This window comes from Cibotium barometz, chromosome 47 (genome assembly GCF_041138505.1).
Source record: "Cibotium barometz isolate CiBa-2024 chromosome 47, ASM4113850v1, whole genome shotgun sequence".
Classification (NCBI taxonomy): domain Eukaryota; kingdom Viridiplantae; phylum Streptophyta; class Polypodiopsida; order Cyatheales; family Cibotiaceae; genus Cibotium; species Cibotium barometz.
In genome coordinates this window covers 15,954,450-15,976,194 of record NC_141092.1, presented here as the reverse complement: position 1 = coordinate 15,976,194, position 21,745 = coordinate 15,954,450, and the positions used below count along the sequence as shown (strand labels likewise).

The following is a 21,745-nucleotide window of genomic DNA, read 5'->3' as shown; positions in this document are numbered from 1 at the left end:
TCTGGGAAAGTCTTTGAAGTAGGACTCAAACAAACATGAATTCCAAGAGCTACTCCATGCTTGCCTTTTAAATTATCCGAGCACTAAACTTGCAGCTTGTCTTCTGAAGTTGAAGGTTCCACATTAGTATTCTAACGAGCATGGGGCGCTTCGAGCACTAGAACCATCTATGGTTACCAAAACATGTCAGAATATGCAGCGGAGATGATAACCACATCTGAGAACACTAGAGCAAGAACAGTGCAGAAAATAGACAGCACAAGAGAAGTAGAGAGATAGGCATGTAACTCTTCTCTATATACACAAGAAGATCCCGAAATAGTAAAATACAACACAAATGTGGCAAGGGGCTGTGGGGCCATTATATATGGCCCCAACACTGCAGTTGGCCTGCTCTAGGACAGCCGACAGGCGCACGAACTCCACGACCAGCACCTACACTCAGTCAGCCAGGTGTGTACTGTCGGCCAGCATGGAAACAAGTCCACGACCTATGCAAGGCAGTCGGCTACCTTCAGTAGGAACACTGCTGCAGTCGGCCAACAACTAAGACCTCCTACCACCACAGGACTGCCACCCAAGCCACAGAAAAAATAGGAAAAATGGGGGAAAAATACGCGGAGTGAGGAAAAATGAGAAAACACCTAAAAGGGAGGGCACACCCACAACAGAGGCCCTAGTAAATAGGTATAGACAGGAGATGACTTCTAACACCCCCTCTCAGCTCCTGGCTGTGAAACCAACCCTAGGGAGCTGGAGTGCCGCCTGAGCATAGCCTGAGGTAGAGACTTCGTGAAGAGGTCCGCCACACTATCCTCCGTCGAACAGATCTCTAGCAAGATGTCATCAACAACGATCTTTTCACGAACAAAGTGCCTCTGGATGACCAAGGATTCCACCAGTGGAAACCCAATCCTGCCAAGTAACCTCTGCAACCTCACCACCTCACAAGCAACCCGGTACTCTGCCTCTATCGACGACAAGGCAATAGATGACTGCCTCTTACTGCTCCATAAAACTGCTCCTGAGCCTGAAGTAGATCTCCTCATATCTGGATCTACTCCCCAATCTGAGTCACTCCAACCGTGGAGTCGGACTCCATCCATCAATCCCCCTCCTGTGTAAAAGAGACCAAGATCCTTCGCATGCTGCATAAACCACAAGATACTCAATCCTGCCTCCAAAAGAGTCATCTGCAACCATGAGCTCCACAGCCTCATCACGAAGCTCCCGTCCAATCTGGTATCCATCAACCAAATCAATGAACCATTCTGCTTTCGAGTCAAAGAGGCATCACACTGCTCACAAGAATCAACACCTGTTCCGATGGGATGCCAAGTCCTGGAAACCTGCTGAAGACCACTCAAGGCCTTCGGAAACCTGTAAACCACCCCCTCTGAATCCGGAACCACAAAGCCCGGAGAATGTGCAACATCCACCTCCTTCTGCAAGTAATCAACTACCACCTGCCTGGCATTCCAATAGGTCCCCGTGGAAAGAACTTCTTCATCTACAGGAGTTTCTTTGTCCCGAATACGACGAGACATCAAAGCATAAGTTACCTGTAAATTTTCCTCTGACTGACGAACACAAGAACTACCAACATCTGTACTGGAAAGTTCCTGCCAACTGCTGCCATCAACTGGCAAGCTATCCACCATCTGGTCTCCGAAAGCCTGCACCTGCAGCGTTCAAGTGGCCATTACCAGACTGCCACTCATCACAAAACTGAGGACCTGGGAGAGAGAGTGCTGAAAGTTTATACACTCCATTCTCCACTCCGCCTTCCCAAACCACCTGGTATGTTGCCTTGTCCCGAAGAGCAACAAAATGCTCATCAAAATCCACCCATACGGCAGTCTTGCAGACCTGATGCACTGACAACAGATGAAAACCAAGGGATGGAACATACAACACCTAAGAGGAATGCTTCCCCCCTCTGCCATCGGGAACTATCTCCAACCTGCCCTCACTGTGAGCTGGGATAGTGGATGTATAACCAGTAAGAATGTGACCAAATACCTGCAGAGATCCTGTAAATCTGAACGGGAAGGAGTCATGTGCCTGGAAGCACCACTGTCTAGAATCCACTCCCGAGTATCCATAGTGGCGAGTCCTCCAACCTCCTCCCTGCCCGAAGAAAATGAAACATCGGTGTCCATCACCTCCAGGTGCACAAATGCTGGAGTCTTCATGATTGCTGCTGAGGAGTCTTCCCCCTTCTCGGTGTTCCGCTTGGGACACTGCCTCCAATAGTGGCCTTTCTCGCCACAATCATTACAGGTCCTCTCTGCCTTCAGTTTCTCACGGTTTGCCTCGGACTTCTTCTCAGAAGACTTCCGATGAAGCCTTCCCTTTGCCCTTGTTACGGCCTTTCGACCGTTGGCCAGTTAAGGCCTCCGAACCTCTGCCTTGTGGAGGGTTCGAGAATCTTTGCTCTTGGTCTAAGACCATGGGCACAAGCTCCTCCCACGTGATGGTACTGAGCCTACCACTGGTAATCAAAGACGAGTAGAATGCTGAGTACGGAGAGGGCAAATGCGACAGCAACGTTATGGCCATGTCCTCCGATGATATCTCCTTCCCAGCCTGAAGAACTTCTTGCTGAAGAGCCTGCAGCTTGTTAATGTGCTCCCGCATCGTCAACGACTTTGCAGGACTCATAACTCGCATCTGTACTTCCAAGGAAATCCTCTTCATGAGCGATACCCTGTTGTAAAGAGAAGCCAAATGCGGCCATATGCCTCTGGCCAGCGTCATATGCTTTACATGATTGATTACCTGCGGTGTGCAGTTGAGAAAGATAAATAAACAGACCCTGGCGTTGACACGATCCCACAATTGTGCCTGTGCCTCGCGGTCCTTTCTCGTTGACGGTAACTCCCCTTCCTCTGCTTACGGCCGTGTTCGAATATCCGAATTTAGAACGGGCCTGAAAATCTGTATTGGCAGATATGAACTACTTACAGATAGCACGTTAAAAATTAACCTATGTTGCAACACCTTTGCCATCACAAACCCGTCTATGCCACCAAAGGAAGGCATTGTCTTTAAGCAAGGATGTGGCTATGGCAATTTTCTTGGACTCCGAGTGTTCCACGGTGTCAGAATATAGATTCATCTTTTAAAGGCATTGTTCCAAGGTTTGACGATTCCGCTGACCATTATAAGATTATAGAAGCTTAATGTCAACTTCTTAGTGTGACTTGCTTTCAATAACTAATAAAGAGCTATTAAATCATCACCTTGTACTTCACGAGGAAGTTTTCGATGCTAGTGGTCATTGATGAAAATGAAGAAATAGAATCCCAAGACGTCTTCTTGTGTCTTGATGATTGACAAGGTACAGTATGTTGCTCACTTCCCATGAGTTGTATTGTTGTAGAGAGTTTGAATTTCCGGAATCGCATAACACTGCTGAATTTTGATATGGTGGGCACCAAGCCAGGCTGAAAATCAGTAAAAGTACAAGTCCACAAGCAGTTCCATCTTCATGTGCAGGTACCAAGCAGCCAGGTTATCACCGCAAAGGAGAGAGGAGAAAATCAATTTGCTAAGGCCTGATTTGGGCCACAAATTGCATGTGCAAACTTAGAGGGTGGCTGGACATTTTCTTTACACCTTTTTGCTGCTTCTTTTCTTTTCTTACGTACAAAGCTGGACAAAGGCTAGGCCACCTTTTTGCTGCTTCTTTTCTTTTCTTATGTACAAAGCTGGCCGTTTTTCTTCATACGTAAGAATTTCCTACGGTTGTGTGTTAATGTTGAGTTATAATATTTGAAAACCTTATATGTAAAAAGCCACAATTATAAGCATTAATAAAAAAGTTCTGCACTTCCAAGAAGAGGCGCCATGAAGGAATGTGGTGATTCAGCCCAAGGGGCACGCCTAGTGGTGAAATGATGCAAGAAGAGGTATCACCAAAGCAAATCGACCATCTTGTACGGCATTCCAACCATCATAGGTAGTCTTCATACTTCTTGTGTGCTTCTGGAGCTTGCCATCATGTTTATTTGTTTTATTGTGAAAAGGGGAAAATTCAATGCATCAAGGGAAAAAGGGGCGACAGGGCAACCCTATCAAGAATTGTGGGTACTCTCCATCTCAATTTGGGGGTTTTTGAATTTTTTCCTCACTTCAGCCTGTGTGAGGGAAAAATTAAGGCATTGTGCAAAAATGGCTGCACCATTCTCTCTTTCTCCTCCATACAACACGGACTTTGGTTGATTTTCCTGATTTTTTAGGGTTTCTATGTGTGGTCCTTTAGATGGTGGGCATCTCACAAGGCGGAATTTGAGTGCTCAAATACGATTGTAAGGTTTTCCTATGTAATTAAACATGATAAGAGATTAATTAAAGACAATATCAACGGCGAGAGGAGGGTCAAGGGGGTATCCTTGACAGGCTAGGCAATGAGGGCAGACACGAGGAAGGTGCCCCATCTGCCTATGTAACCACTCCCTATGGGAGGCCTGGCAAAGATTTCAGATCTCAGAAAAGAAGATCATCCCCTTTTAATGTACTCCTAATTGGTCCAAGTAGCAGGTACAAACAGGTACAGTTGGTACAGCAGGCACTGCAAGTACAACAGGTACAGCAAGTACTGCTGGTATAGATGCCGGTACAGCCAGTACAGATGCAGGTACAGCAAGTACTGCTGGTACAGATGCAAGTACAACATGTATAGTAAGTACAGCAGGTACTGTTGGTACAGATGCAGGTACAGTAAGTACCGCAAGTACAACAGGTATAGATGCAGGTACAACAGGCAGGTACAGCTCTATAGGTACAGTACAGCAGGAACAGATGCAAGTACAACAGGCTGTTACAGCTCTGCAGGTACAGATGCAAGTACAACAGGCAGGTACAGGTCTGCAGGTACATTACAGCAGGTACAGATGCAAGTACAACAGGTAGGTACAACTCTGCAGGTACAGTACAGCAGGTACAGATGCAAGTACAGCAGCCGGGTGCAACTGGTACAGAAGAATGCGGGTACAAACAGGCAGGTACAGCAACATACAAGCAGACGTGTACAGTTGGGAATAACAAGTTGGGTACTTTCCTTCAATTTCACTCCAATTGAATAGAAAAGTTTCCCATGCAATACAAGCTTTAAATATTATTCAATTTAATTCAAAGGTTAACTCTTGGGCACCCACACTAGAAAGTGTCCGGTCAATATTTTAAATGTGTGTGAACATCCAACCTTATAAACATTAAGGTTTACAATACTTCATGGATTTTACGTTTGAAAAGGCCAACAAGGGCAATACTTACCACCTGTTCACACGCCACAACTCATCAACAGACAGCACACCCACGGTACACTGGGGGCGTCCCCGTCCAATGTACTAGCACGTCATAGCAAGAAAAAACACGAGAACACGTCATGCGAAAACAAATTTATGCATGCAAGCATAAATGCATGTGCACATGGACGAAATCTCCCTTTCATAAAACTTGTACAAGGATTTCTTGTCGGGCACCAAATTGGCACAACAGAAATGTGAAGTCCTGGTTTTCCTACGGAGTGACATAGGCAAAACACACATCTTGGCACAGGCCTTCCTATGGAGTGACAATCCCATAGACAAGGTCGGCACAAATATCAATCCTACCATGGAGTGACAATCCCATGGATAAGATGAGATCCTGGTCACACACGAGTGGCAACAAGCAGGCTCCCGTCCATATGGCACAAATTACAATACTGGTTACACACGGGTGGCACAAAACTAGTTCCCGTCCATGTGACACCAGATAACTGACTCTTTCACATGAGGCACTGTCCTAGCTACATGTGAACATGGTACAAATCTGGCCGCTCTATGGAGTCACAATCCCATAGCAGTGGCTCCAGAAATGGAGATGAACCTAATGGTGACATCCCTCCGGGCTTCTAAACAGTTGACCTCAACTGAAAAGCCTCAAGATATGCCTACAAAAGCTGCAGATAGTCAACAAAGTAATCCTCATCTACCCACTTTGCATCAATGGGTAAATAGTTCTTGAATTTCACAAGGTATCTCCGAGAAAGCTTCCCATGTGGTACCTTTAAATACAATCTGCTCTGGTTGGAGAATCTCCTCAAGCTCATCAATCTCGGGCGGATCTTCTATGACAGGCCCTTTCGGATCTGGCCCCATACACTTCCGCAAAAGACTCATGTGAAAAGCATTGTGAATCTTCCAATGACTGGGTAAAGCAAGCCTGTAGGACACTTCATTGATCTTATCAATCACTTTGAAGGGCCCATAATATCGAGTAGAAAGCTTTGGATATGATCCCTCTCGTCCGGGCCTCTTCCGACGCCTGTCTTGTGACCTAGCAATGGCTGTCCGGACCTAAGCAAAGGCTACATCCAAGTCACGCACATACTCATCGGCACAAAAATCTCATCCTTTGAACGAAGGATGGGTGGCAAAACCACTCTGCCATAAATAATCTCAAACGGAGCCTTGCCCGTGGAGGCATGTACCATGTTATTGTAGGCAAACTCTACACGTGGAAGATACTTCTCCCAAGCACTTTTTTGATCTGCTACATAACACTTCAATAAATCCAATACATTAGAATTCGCAGCTTCACTTTGACCATCTGTTTGGGGGTGATGGGCAAATGAGAACTGAAGCTTAGTGCCCATGTTATCAAACAAAGCCCTCCAAAAGAGACTCGTAGTCTGGGGATCTCTATCCCCAATAATGGACTTAGGCATGCCATGATGCTTGAAGATGTGGGCAAGGAAAAGCTTCATCATATGTTCAACTTTAATGGTTTTCTTGACGGGCAAGAAGTGAGCTTGCTTGCTAAACCTGTCAACTATAGTCCAAATAGCATCATTCCCATACTGGGATCTAGGCAAATCCAAAATGAAGTCCATAGTAATGCTTTCCAGGGAATAGGCAATGGCTGAAGTAAACCAAGAGGCTTTTGCCTATCAAATTTCACCTTTTGGTAACTTTCTATCATGCGTGTCGTAAGTAAAATACCTCTATGACCAGCATAAGGTGGAGCGTGACATTCCTCCAAAACCTTTGGACGCATATCCTTCACCACACATAAACAGTTATCCTTCATAAGGTAGCACTCTTTGATGACATAAGAGGCATGCAAGTGACCAGCCATCAAATCAGTCCAGGTATAGGAAAAATCAGCATCCAAATGATACAAATCACGCATGGCAAATAAGTCTCCATGAGAGGCTACTGAAACTGCAGCTATACAAGGCTTCCTGGACAAAGCATCTACCACTAGATTCTTCTTTCCGGGGTGTGTACAATCTGAAAATGAAACATGAAAAGAAAGTTTGCCATTCTCATTTGCTTCTCCGAAAGCTTTGTTTGAGATAAAAAATATCTCAAGCTTTGATGATCTGTCTTGACTACAAATTCAGTCCCAAGAAGGTATGCTTCCATATTTTTAAGGCATGAATTACAGCCAAGAGCTCTTTTTCATAAATGTCCATATGGATCTCGGCATCATGCAATCGACGGCTTTCATAAGCAACTGCATGACTCTCTTGATTTAGGACAGCCCCTATACAATTCCCACAGGCATCACATTCCACCGTGAATGGCTTTTGCAAGTCGGGAACAATTAACACGGATCCACAAATGATAGCATTTTTGAGTTGCAAGTAAGCATCTTGCTCATTTGAAGTCCATTTGAAGATGGCTTTCTTCTTAGTAAGATCATGCAATGGCGAGGCAATCTTGGCAAAATGTATGAATCGCCTATAGTATGAACACAACCCAAGAAAGCTACACACCTGATGTACATTTTGCAACTCTGGCCAATTCCGAATGGTTTCAATTTTTGCAGGATCCATTCTTACACCCTCTTTGGATACAATGTGCCCCAAATAGTGCATCTCTGAGAGGAAGAACTTAGTTTTCTTAGCATTTATGAAGAGTTTATGCTTTCGCAACTCTTCAAACACTGTAGCCAAATGAATCTTATGCTCCTCCTCATTCTTGGAGAAAACTAAGATATCATCAAAGAGTACACATGTAAACTTACAATGGGATCGAAATATCTTGTCCATCATTCAATTGAATGTGGCTGGGACGTTGGTAAGGCCAAAAGGGATTACCAAGAATTCATACAATCCAAAAGCGGTCCTGAATGCAGTTTTATGGACATCCTTAGGTATCACACGAATCTGGTGGTAACCACTCTTCAAATCTATACGGCTGAAGCAAGCCGAACCATCAAGCTTATCCAAGATGTCATCTATGCATGGGATTGGGAACCTGTTCTTGATGGTGAGCTTGTTTAGAGCTCGATAATCCACGCACATGCGGCAAGATCCATCCTTCTTTTGCACAAGAAGTACGGGAGAACAAAAGGTGAGAAGCTTGGCTGAACCAAACCCTTTTCTAAAAGCTCATTAACCTACTTCATGATCTCCTCTTGTTGCGCGGCACTCACACGACATGCAAGTTTGTTAGGTGGGAAACTACTTGGTACAAGATCTATGCGATGATTCTCGGGCTTCTCAGATGGTAGTTCTCTTGGTAATGCATCAGCATCTTTATATGCATTAAGAAAATTCAGCCTATCCTGAGTCAATACATCCACATTCACATTACTTTGTTCAATTTTGTCACACAAACAAAAACCATGTACGCAGAAAGACTCTTTTTCATTGCTTTAGTAATTTGGATGTGAGAGACAACTGGGATAGAATCCCCTTCCTTGCCAGCATCACTGACATGCATACGGCCTCTATGCATAAAGGTGATCCTGCTGGTTTTATATTCTTTGCAGGGCTCAAGCCTATGATGCCAAGGCTTGCCAAGTAATACATCACATCCATTGAGTGGGGGAATTAAGAAATGCTCATGATCCAAATAACCCTGTATATGAATGCGCAACTTTCCAATAAGAGGAGTGACCTGTGTAGAAAATATGAAAGCTAGAGCAGACTAGAAATGAAACAAGAACAAAAATGAAAGACAAAGAGTTACCTTGAGATGAGTGTAGACAAGACACAAGATTGATGTATTCATTGATGTGACACCTACAATTTATAGGTGAGAAGTACAAGATTGAGTAGACTGACTTATGGGATAAATGTAGAGGTGCCACATGGCACTAGACTCAAGACATAAAGACTCAACTGAAACTAGACTAGAGAAATAGTACACCTAGTGTGCACTTATTTCCAACACCCTCCTTAAGTGGACACTAGGAGGAAGACAAAAAGACAAGACTCTGACATGACAAAAGATAAGACCAAGACAGAGAGACTAGACAAGGATTGAGAGACAAGCTAGAAGACAAGATGGACAAGACTAGAAGACAGACATAAAGACTGATAGACTGAGAGACAAGACATGAGAGACAAAAGATCCTGAGACACCCCTCCTCAAGTGATATCCTCATATGGGTCCACAAGGGTAGGGACAAGAGTGGATCATAGACAGAGAGAGAGAGAGACAATCAGCCAGTAGAGTGGTCCCACAGAGAGAGAGACTTTCAGATAGACATGAGAGAGACTGACAAAATGGGGACATAGACAAAATGCCAAAGAGAATGTGGGTAGCTAATCCACAAAAGAGAGGCATATAGACTGATAGACAAAGTGGCAGAGACATATGACTGTAAGATCACACAAGATAGACACATAGACAGAGAGACTGACTGATTGTAGATAGACAGAGAGATGGACCTTGATAGATAATCCCTCCTCAAGGTCAATCCTCTTGCTAGAGTGAGTAATGCAGAGGTGCCTCTTGGATAGGGACAAAGATAAGTCCATGTAGACAAATAGACATGATATTACCCCATGATCTACATCATTGGTGATCAATGGTGGTAGATATCATGAAAACATAGACAATTATGAGAGAGATGGGAAGGTCTTACCAGATTTGGCAGTGTCTAATCCCGTACAAGATAGAGAAGTAAATGAAATTCAGAACTCTCTTTTTTTTTTTTTCCTTTTTTTTTTAAAATAAGAAATAGAGAGTAGACTGAAAATAGAACACGACATACACTTGATTTCTGTTTCAAATTTGCTGCTGCAGGTCTCGCTGGTCCAATGGACAGCTAACCCACATGTGAAGATGAAGAGGAAATGTGAAATAACAAAGGGAAAAATGCCTTTTGCACAGATGTTGCAAATCAGGTCCAAAATCAGCATTGGAGTTTACCTTCACAAAAGGAGGTGTCGAGCTGATGTCGAGAAGACCAGAGATCCAAAAATGACGAGTTGTTGCATGAGTTGAATGTCCAGGAGGTCCACAACTTGAGAAGACATGTTGATGAAGAAGAGAGTGCGGGGGTAGCGGTGTAGAGAGACGAAGAGGTGCTCTTTAGGGCGCAAATGCATTGCAAGTCGGCGCTTCTGTCTGCAGAGTGAGCAGGTGCAAAGAAGAGGGGGAGCAGGGTCATGGCGAAAAATACACAAAGGGCCATCTTGAGACTTCTAGAGCAACGGGTGCAATGAAAAACAGCGGGCGCAGGTAACCACCAGTTAAAGCTCTCAAGTATTCAACAGGGCGGACAGCTAGTTCAGGCCGGCGGGTTGCTACAGCAGCAGGTATTGGATAGGTACACACGTTATGTCCCAATGCTGTGAATCTGGCGAGGGCAACAGATGCAGCTAGGCGGCGGCCTGAAGATATGGCGGGCAACACATGGGCTGCGCTGAATTGAGTGGGACAGCTTGGAGAGAATGGCGAAAGCTCATAGAAAAAAACAGGGAAACCCTAAAACCATGGTGTGGAAATGAAATTATCTGTTGCACAATCATCAAACATGAATAGAGCGGGCTGATCCCTAATTTGTCCCCAAGCTTTGCATACCACTCTCTCTTTGCCATCATGTTCAGTGGTATCCTGCACATCGGGTATGGCATGCACATTTGCCTTTAGTGGCTTGTCTTCATGCTTTTGCTTGCGGGTAGGGCATTGCCTAAACATGTGCTCTTTACTACCACAAGAAAAGCATTTCCCCTCTTTGGCATATTGCTCCATTTGCTCGGGGGTCAAGCCAAACTTGTTCTTCTTTGGTGCAACATCTTTGGTTGGGGTACTTTCAGCCTTACCACCCTTTTGGGCTTCCTGAAAGCTCTTTTTAGGTGGCTGTCCACCTTTTTGCAGGTTTGGGACAGCCCTCTCTTTGCCCTTAGAACTTCCGTGTTCCAACTTAATTTTAAGCACCAATTGCTCCGTAGCAAGAACGGATGCTATGAGCTGCTGCAGAGTGTGTTTCGGGTGCAATTCGATACCCGAACGATAAGCTGGTTGCAATCCAGAGCGGAACTTCCTCTTCCTTTCATCTTCGGAAAGTTGCATAAAGGGAGTTACCTCAAGCAACACTTTTCAAAACTTATTGACATACTGCTGCACACTTTCATTGTCTTTTTGCTCAAGTCTATCCCACTTTTGGGTGAGAGTTTGCTCCGCATTAGGAGGCAAAAAATTATGCATAAAATCTATTCTTGAACTCTTTCCAAGTGCAAATGGGATCTTTGGTGGTCTTTTTAGTGATCCACCAATGGGCAGCTGTCCCCTTCAAGAACATGCTTGCATGACGAATTTTTGACTTCTCAGTGAAGTCCTCATCGCTAAAAGCAATGTCAAATTGTGCCACAAAGGCAAGCACCTTGGAGGCATCGTACTCTCCATGAAAGGCATCAAATTTCACGGACTTGTCCCCTGTCTTGAACTCCTTGAGCTTTTTGGGATGTGATACGTGTTCTTCTCTCTCTCTCTCTCTTCCCCTTATCCAACGGGGCAGCCCTCTTGCGTGAGCTTCATGGGCAACCAAAGATGTTTCAAGAGGCACGACGGCATGTGCATTATGAATCTAAGGCCCAGATGCATGTGACCTTCCCAAATGATGCAATGTCTCACCACGAGAACTCTCAATGGGCAAAGTCTTTTGGCTTACATGCCGACCACTGTCTCCGTGATATACATCCTTTGAATTCACAAGGCCTTCATGTTGCCCACTAGATCCAGCATACACATACTTGTTGCCTCCTGTCCCATGAGGAGTAGATGCATGGTGAGAAGTGAGACCTCAACCGCTGAGATGCTGGGTCTCCCTGCTTCAAACAAGGTGGATTCTTGAATACTAACTCTCCATCCTCTCCTTCCTTGAGATCACCCTTTCGGATGAGATAGGAGAGTGCCAACTCCCTTGGCTTCTTGCCCACTTCACGAGCCATGGACTCAAAGGTCATATCCACCATAGCATCAGCTTTCCTTGCTTCAATGACACTTTGTACATGGGGATCTTCATACAAAAATTTTAGCTCTTGCTCCTTTGCCTGCAAAAGCTCCTTTATGTGCTCCAATTCAGCCCTCAGGGCATTGGGCTCATCCTCATGCAGAGGCTCTTTTCCACGGGATGGTTGTCCCATGAATGCATTGGCATAACTTCTCTCAAGAGGCTTGTGCCTTCCAAGCAATGCATCAGAATCACGAGAAGCACTGGACTGGCCTCTGGAATTTGGCACTTCCAAAGGGTTGCCTTGGCTGTCCATTGAGTCAAGTGCATGTATTTGCTTCCGATCTCAAAACACCGTGTCTCCTCTTGAGAAAGAGAGACGACCGGGCTCTGATACCAATGTAACCACTCCCTATGGGAGGCCTGGCAAAGATTTCAGATCTTAGAAGAGAAGATCATCCCCTTTTAATGTACTCCTAATTGGTGCAAGCAACAAGTACAAACAGGTACAGCCAATACTACAAGTACAATAGGTACATCAAGTATAATAGGTATTACTAGTATAGATGCAGGTACAGTCGGCGCTGCTGGTATAGATGTAAGTACAGTAGGTATAGCAAGTACTAATGCAGGTATAGCCGGTACTGCTGGTACAGATGCACGTACAGTAGGTACAGTAAGCATAGCAGGTATTGTTGGTACAGATGCAAGTACAACAAGTACAATAAGTACTACAGGTACTACAGGTACAACAGGGGGGTGTAGCTCTGCAGGTACATTACAGCAGGTACAGATGCAAGTACAACAAGCAGGTACGACTCTACAAGTACAGTACAGCAGGTACAGATGCAAGTACAACAGGCGGGTGCAGCTGGTACAAAAATAGACGGGTACAAACAGGCGGGTACAACAGCATATAAGCAGACGAGTACAGTTAGGAATAACAAGTTGGGTACTTTCCTTCAATTTCACTCCAATTGAATCTCCACGTGTGGGGAAAAGACATTGATTGGCCAGTGGAGACCTATCACCTTACTTGGGACTCCCTATAAGATTCTTGCTAAGGCAGTGAGCATCAGATTGCAGCCAATTTTGCAGGATGTTATTCATGATACCCAGAATGGATTCTTACACGGCAGGAGCATCTTTGATAACATTTTCTCGTTTTGGGAGGCTGTCGAATGGGCTAAAGCGAGCAATCAGCCCTTAGCCATTCTGCTCTTGGATTTTGAGAAGGCCTATGATAGAGTGGATTGGGACTTTCTTGGGGGTACTCTTAGTCATATGGGCTTCTCTCAGAGATGGATCAAGGGAGTTTCATGCATGTATCGTGATGCCCACAGTAGAGTTCTTGCTTGCGGTGATAGAGGAGAGCGGTTTCAGATTTCTCGCTCAGTACGACAGGGCTGCCCATTAACCCCTTTATTATATATCATAGTTGCAGAGGCCATGAGCATCTTCTCCGCTCCACTGCTGGTATTTCAGGATTGAGGTTGCCTCTTCGTAGTCATGAGGAGTTGGTTGACTCTGAGTAAGCTGATGACACAACCCTGTTTTTGGAGGCTTCACATATATGCTTATGTTCCTTCCGGGTAGCACTAGAGGAGTTCTGTTTGGCAGCAGGGGCACTCATTAATTGACACAAATCTGTTGGTTTTTGGGTTAGTGATTCACCGAGAGTCGATTGGGGTGCAGAGCTTGGTTTTACTTGGATCAGCAGAGGATGTTGTGCTAGATATTTGGGATGCCAAGTTGGGATTGATATTTCTCCTGCACAGCAGTTTGCTCCGGTACTTATGAGTATCCGGAAGAAGCTCCTCCATTGGAGCTCCAGGAGATTAGATTTAGCCTCCAGAGCTTTGGTGGCTAATCAGGTTTTGCTTGCCTCAGCTTGGTTTATTGCCTCTTGTTGGTGCTTCTCTCGTGCGTGCATTGGCCAATTGCGGAGATTGATCCGAAATTTTCTCTGGTCGGGCTTGGATGGCACCTCAGACACTCGTGCCAGGGTAGCTTGGCTCACAGTTATTCAGCCCAAAAGAGAGGGGGGCTTGAATATTATCAATCCGGATGTTCAATGCAGGTCGTTGCTTTGCAAACTTGTGGTCAAAGGTTTCCTACCAGGCACTGAGCCTTGGAAGGATTTTTTCTTGTCTCAGATTTCCAGATGTACACCCACGGTCGGGAGAGACTCGATGCCCAACACACGTTTTTGTTCACAGAGGCTGATATTAGGGCACCATCTTCCCCTCTTATTGCAGCCATTGTCAGAGCATGGAGAAGCATGAGATATTTTTTGCGACAAAGGCTTCCTAGGTCTTTGGACGAGGCTGACCGACAACCTATTATGTGGAACAAGTTCACTAGGGATGAGGCTGGTCGACCACTTGGTGCATCTCATTATATGCAATGGTCAAGATGGGAGAGATGTGCATACACAGTTCTTGCTTGGAAGACCTTTAAGAGTCTTCTTGACGAGAGTTGCATCCACTCAGCATCTTAGGGGCTCTCGCATTCGTATTGATCGGATTGATGCAGCTATTCCGCATGAGTGGCTTTCTGGGACCTTTCACGGAGACTATCATCCAAGTTGGCTGGAGTTTTTTCGAGAATAGGCATACCTCTGCAGGTCATTGCTCTGCCAGGCCAGGAGGATACAGATTTCCTCATGTATTCTATCATGCCTGGTGGGAGATTGAGGAGATGTAGTATGGAGGAGATCATACCAAACACTAGGCTTAGTCCAGTGAGGATTGTTGGTCGCTCGGGGAAGCACTGGTTCATTGACCCTTCTCCTCAAATAGTGAATCATGGCTCTTGGTGTTTGCGGCTATATGGTGGCAGTCCTATCAGATATCTTCAGTGGGATCCAGGAGAGTGGGAGTGGATTGATGCCTTCGATCCTTTGAAAAGCCTTCCTTTTTTCAGTTTCACTGTTTGGAATGCTAGGCTTCTCCTCACTCCACAGATGCATAGGATCCCTACTCTCAGGCCTCATTGGGAGAGCTATGATATTTCTCCAGTGATACAGCGCAGATATTGGCATAGACTTTGGCACTCATACAGAGGGAGCCAGATCTCTCATTTCTTTTGGTTATTCTTACATGGTGGTCTCCCCACCAATCAGTGGAGATCAGTTTTCAGTGTAGCACCTTCCTGTCCTAGATGTGCGGCAGATTCTGAGTCTGTACAACATTGTCTATGGGGATGCAGCATTGCACAGCAGATTTCGGGTCCTGTAGCCCAACTTATGGGCAAATTGAGTGGCCGAGCCATGCATGTGACTTGGGGGGCAGTTGCTTGGCTCTCCTAGTCCGGTCCGCAACTTTTTTATGAGGGCAGTAGTACAGGTTCTGTTTTTTTCATTCGTGGAGGTATTGCCCAGCATGGTTTATTGCAGGATGTTCATCACTCTGATTATACACCCCCTAGACAGAGGATTGACACCAGTTGGGAGATTATTGCCAGTATTACAGCATGGCAAATCTGGAGAGCTAGATGCACGGAGACTATTGAGGGTGTCCAAATTTTTGGATCTCAGTGCATTAGTACTATATGGGGTGATATCATCCACACTCTTATGGCTACTTGGGCTCGCATTCAGGGGCCCTCTCGTTCTACGCAGGCAAAGCGTGTGATATTTATGCGGGAATGGGACCATGGCATCTTCTTTTCCTCTCGTACCACAGGTCTTACATGGCATCATGATGCTCCTCAGTGGTTGAAATCACCTTACATATTGGGGTGATTCTATTCTCTTCCGGCTTATAGCTGTGATTGTTGTATGTTTTTCTCATACTTAATAGAAGTCTCTTTCTGAAAAAATAAATAAATAAATAAATAAATAAAGGCCAACAAGGGCAATACGTACCACCTGTTCACACGCCACAACAACTCATCAACAGATAGCACACCCACGGTACACTGGGGGCGTCCCCATCCAGTGTACTAGCACGTCATAGCAAGAAAAAACACGAGAACACGTCATGCGAAAACAAATTTATGCATGCAAACATAAATGCATGTGCACATGGACGAAATCTCCCTTTCATAAAACTTGTACAAGGATTTCTTGTCGGGCACCAAATTGGCACGACAGAAATGTGAAGTCCTGGTTTTCCTATGGAGTGACAGTCCCATGGGCAAAACACACATCCTAGCACAGGCCTTCCTATGGAGTGACAATCCCATAGACAAGGTCGGCACAAATATCAATCCTACCATGGAGTGACAATCCCATGGATAAGATGAGATCCTGGTCACACACAAGTGGCAGCAAGCAGGCTCCCGTCCATATGGCACAAATTACAATACTGGTCACACACGGGTGGCACAAAACTAGTTCCCGCCCATGTGACACCAGATAACTGACTCTTTCACATGAGGCACTGTCCTAGCCACATGTGAACATGGTACAAAGCCGCTCTATGGAGTCACAATCCCATAGCAGTGGCTCCAGAAATGGAGATGAACCTAATGGTGACATCCCCCCCGGCTTCTAAACACTAGAAAGTGTCCGGTCAATATTTTAAATGTGTGTGAACATCCAACCTTAAACACATTAAGGTTTACAATACTTCATGGATTTTACGTTTGAGAAGGCCAACAAGGGCAATACTTACCACCTGTTCACACGCCACAACAACTCATTAGGAGACAACACACCCACGGTACACTGGGGGCATCCCTATCCAGTGTACGGGCACGTCATAGCAGGCAAACACACGAGAACAGTGAACACGTCATGCGAAAACAAATTTATGCATGCAAACATAAATGCATGTGCACATGGACAAAATCTCCCTTTCATGAAACTTGTACAAGGATTTCTTATCGGGCACCAAATTGGCGCGACAGAAATGTGAAGTCCTGGTTTTCCTATAGAGTGACAGTCCCATAGGCAAAACACACATCCTAGCACGGGCCTTCCTATGGAGTGACAAGCACATAGACAAGGTCGGCACAAATATCAATCCTACCATGGAGTGACAATCCCATGGGTAAGATGAGATCCTGGTCACACACGGGTGGCAACAAGCAAGCCCCCCTCTATATGGCAGGTCACACACGGGTGGCACAAAACTGGTTCCCGACCATGTGACACCAGATAACTGACTCTTTCACATGAGGCACTGTCCTGGCCACATGTGAACATGGTATAAATCTGGCTGCTCTATGAGTCACAATCCCATAGCAGTGGCTCCAGAAATGAAGATGGACCAAATGATGACAGCCTACAAACGAAGCACTGGCTAGGGAGTCCTGAATACTCTACCTGCTGCAGCAGTGGGCCCTCCTTGAAAGTTGGGAAGTGCGATAACATGCAAAAGAGCTTCCGGAGAGGCTACGCACACTCTAGTAGAATGAATCCCCTACCTAGCTACTACTGAGGCGGTAGTCTTGGGGGACTCCAGAATCTGCCCGAACATCTATCCAATCAAACGGAGGAGAGGGTGATACTTCTTTTTGAGGCCGGGGAAGCAGACCATAAACTCCTGCAAGGGGGTCGGATGCAGGATCGAAACTGTGGTGCTATCTAGCGAAAAACCCTGAGCGTTGCATATCACGATGGGGCTCTACTGCATCACACGATCTGCCATTGTGGGTGAGTCAAACCTCCACCTCAGAGTAGCCAAGCCCTAGAAAATGGATATCGGTGATTTTGTTGGGCTCACCAATGAGGGCTTCCTGGAGCAAATCCCGAACATATCCGCACGTGGGGCAGCTCCCTACGAGCTTGCAAACTAGGAAAGAGGCCACGAGGAAGGCAACAATACGAGCCAAGAGTTGGAGGTCCACTTCGGAAAAATGACAAGGGGCGATGGCCTCAGTCGGAGACGACAGAGCAGCTGCCATGGAGTCCCCTTGCTGCAAGAAAAACAACACAAGCACAAAACCTGTGCTGAGTGGGAGAAGAGGGGGACAAACGGAAGAGGAAGAGGGTGGCAAAGGGCAGAGGCAGGAGTGGAGGCAGTGGAGGGGCGACAAAGAGTAGAAGGCAGATGGAGGCAGGAGTGCGATGGAGTATGGCAGCGAGGCCTCAAAGGAGGAGGGAAGTGAGGCATGAAGAGGGAGGCGGAGAGGAGCAGGAGGGCGGGGCAGGAAGGAAGACCAGGGAGGTAAGAAGGCGGCGGGTTCAGGCTGAAGGCGGTGGGAAACTGCGGGAGAGCGGCGGAATGAGGAGAGGCGAGGGTGGCACTGAGAGGAGGGGCAGCCTTGGACAGAAGAGGCTGCCAGTACAAAGGGCGACAGCAGCACAAGGGGAGGGCGACATGGGGTACAGAGGAGCGACAAACAAGGCGAGAAGAGAAGGCAAAAGTGGCAACGGGGCAAAGGAAGGAACAAATGGGTGCGAAGAGGCAGGAGGCGGAGGAGAGGAGGAGGAGGAACGCGCGCGCGGGGGGGAAGGGGGGTTGGGGGGGTGTGTCAACCAGCTTGTGCAGGAGAGCTCTTCATTAGAGAGGAGCTCTCTCCATAAGAGCTCTTCATTCTCTTAAAGTATTATCCACGATTATAATCTTGTAAACACGATGCATGGACTTTAAGAGCTAGTGGACTAGAACCATTAGAATTTCTAGAGCTGTTCATAACAAGTCTACTTTGTTTTAAACATTAAAAACAATTATATTTTACCTCTGTTTTTGTCAAGAGGCAGTTACAGGTATTCTTGCATGGATGTTATAACTTATGCATATGGAGACCACACCATATAGTGTGGTGTGCCTAACCAGCACACAAAAACCTGGGAAAGAGAAGAATAAATGTATAACAAATGCAAAGAGATATTACTCTGCCACTGGAAGACATTTTTGAATGCCATCGAAAACCTTGCTAGCACACTGTATGGCAGCCATCCGCACCTGCCCACCACCACGAGACACATGCTTTCTGTTAGTCAAAGAATGGTGCCACTTTCAATACACAAAGGTGCTAGCACAGCTTAAAACAACGTTTATAACAACTCAATGAACTAAAAGTACCATAAGCACTTAATATCTTGCCTAAGGGTAAATGCTCTATTTAAATGATTTACTGGAGTCTCAACCTGAGTATAGATAGTCTTACAACGATGTAAAAATATTACTCAACAAGGGTGAAAATAGCCTAACGCAAATGTGTAAGCCCTTGTGAACACACATCGATGCAAACACCACTTAAACTAATAGGAGCAGAAAATTAGAAGCATTCTAACGACTCATACAGATGCATGGATGCACAAGCCACTTTCAACTAACATGTGCAGCAAAAAAAAAGGGGTGATAATAAAGCACCAAAACTTAGCAGAGATCATCCCTGAACACAGCAAGAGATGCAAAGGGAACAGCAGTAGAAATCAGGCGGCACCAACATATGTCATGGGCCATGCTCATTAGACATGAAATACCCTATGTAGTGTCATGGTAGGGTGATCCCACACCAAACATGCAATTTGTCATGATCTCATGGAGAATGAAAGACAGATTGCATCAATGGAAGACCAAGTCATTGTTAAAGACAACTGAGGGGCCCAAAGAAGGCTTAATAGCGAAAAAAGCTGAGTGGAAAGCAGAGAAGATATACCGCTAATAGGAAAAGTAATAATCTGAGGAGACGCACAAAAAGCACAAGTAGAAAATGAATGCAAAAAGTTCTCTATAAAAAGCACTGATGCTCTTTCTTTTGAACACCAGCAGTAATTGCATCAAGCACACTTTGAGATTGCCTGTGCTTGATGTATTTTCCACAGGGTCAGTGCAAATCCTTGACACCAAAAGCCTACCTTTGATTTGCTCAATTCACTATTTGGAGGACTGTAAGTTTGTGAACTTATTGCTAATGCAGTGTCCTTGGCTAAGGCAGTTGCTGCAAGCAAGAAATAAAGATACTCCTAAGGGGGGGATCCAGCCCAATCCTAGTCCCTAGTGAGGTGGCTGTTTATAATGCATAGTATGTTTCTTTGCACCATTTGAATTTGACTGTTGCTTGTGATTGTACTTTAAAAATCTGCCTAAATAACTAGTTTTTGTGAAGCACTGACTTTTGCAGCATGTTTATAATGCATAGCATGTTTCTTTGCACCATTTGAATTTGACGGTTGCTTGTGATTGTACTTTAAAAATCTGCCTAAATAACTAGTTTTTGTGAAGCACTGACTTTTGCAGCATGACTCTGGTGCAAAGGATGCTTGCAAAAGTTTAGTAGATGCCTTGGTCTATACTTCAGCCTTTGAACATTCTTAATGCCTTAAAAGTCACCTTTACACATGTTCTGTCCAGAGTGCCAACACTGTCTAAGTGCTTTGCATTCATCATCATACAAGCTATTTTGAGAAACAAGCCCCTCCTTCGGCTTCCCATTGCCTAACCGTGTAGGGAAAAGAGTGTTATGCAGCAATACGAATGGAGTGAGTAAGGAGTGGGGCTTTGGCCTCACAAGTGGGCTAGTGTCCATGTCCTCTAATCAAGCAACCAACACAACCATAATGCTAAAAAAGGAAAATCTTGCACAAAAAATCTGCGTTATAAAGGACCAACTGGTAGTGCTTTAGAGCGTCCACATATCCCGCAGGGTTCTAGCTGAAGGGTCTAGGAGACCTTAGCTGTGATACCAAATGTAAGGGGCCATTGGCTAGATGTGAGTGGTCAACAAATAACCAATGATAGGACGACCGAAAACGCACAAAAACAAGTATTCCAATAGCCTACTCCTAATCTATGAGCAAGTGACCCAAAATACAAAAAATTGTTCTCAACTATGAGTGTAAATCCAATGAAGGCGTTGTTGAAACTACACAGACGCGCGCACGCACGCCCACACACACACACATATATATTTTATATATATATATAATATATATATATATATATATATATATATATATATATATATATATATATATATATATATATATAGTCTAATTATAGATGAAACCCAAGTTGATGAAAACACAAATGCTTCTCCCAAACGTTGGCTGTAAATCTCCTACCCACCATCAAAATGCATTTTTATGAGCTCCCATAAATCGATCTAACAAAGGAAGCACGAAGATGTTAGAAGTCATCTCCTGTCTTTATCAGACACCACCATTTGCTGGCAAGATCAACTGGAGCTGGCCGACTGCACTCATTTGCACATGGAGCTGGCCGACCTGCTCTGTTGGGGTCGTGGATGTTTTTCTTGGCTGGCCGACTGGAAGGACCCAGTCGTGAGGCTGGCAGCGCATCCCTACACTAGCCGACTGCAGTTATGGGGCCATATAAATAGGCTCCATTGCCCCCACTTCATTGTATTCAGTTTTCATTGCGGGATCTTGTGTATAGAGAAGAGTTACACGCCTCTCTCTCTCCTTCTCTTGTGCTGTCTATTTTCTGCACTCTACTTGCTCTTGTGATCTCAGATTTTGTTATCATCTCCGCTGCGTATTTTGACATGGTATCAGAGCCCTAGGCTCTTGAAATAGCTTGGGAGTTTTCTGAGCAAGAGGGGGATTGTTACGTTGCTGATTGGTGGACTGTTAGGGACTGTTCGGGAAGAGAAGTTGCAAGAGGAAGGCGGGCTAAGTTGCTGGATAGCCACTTGCAGG

General features: G+C 45.3%; 1 protein-coding gene across 5 annotated transcripts in view; it reads right to left on the bottom strand.

Annotated features, from left to right (window-relative positions):
• The window catches only part of LOC147611411 (ARM repeat superfamily protein), a 121,616-nt gene that overhangs the window by 69,325 nt on the left and 30,546 nt on the right, over positions 1-21,745 (bottom strand). For all 5 annotated transcript variants that reach the window (XR_015263750.1, XR_015263751.1, XR_015263752.1 and 2 more), the window contains exon 2: positions 18,973-19,043. Coding sequence is in view for 2 of the 5 variants with exons in the window: in XM_086784498.1 (XP_086640624.1) it covers positions 18,973-19,043 (71 nt within the window). In the remaining 3 variants the exon portion in view is untranslated. The remainder of the gene's footprint in view (positions 1-18,972; positions 19,044-21,745) is intronic.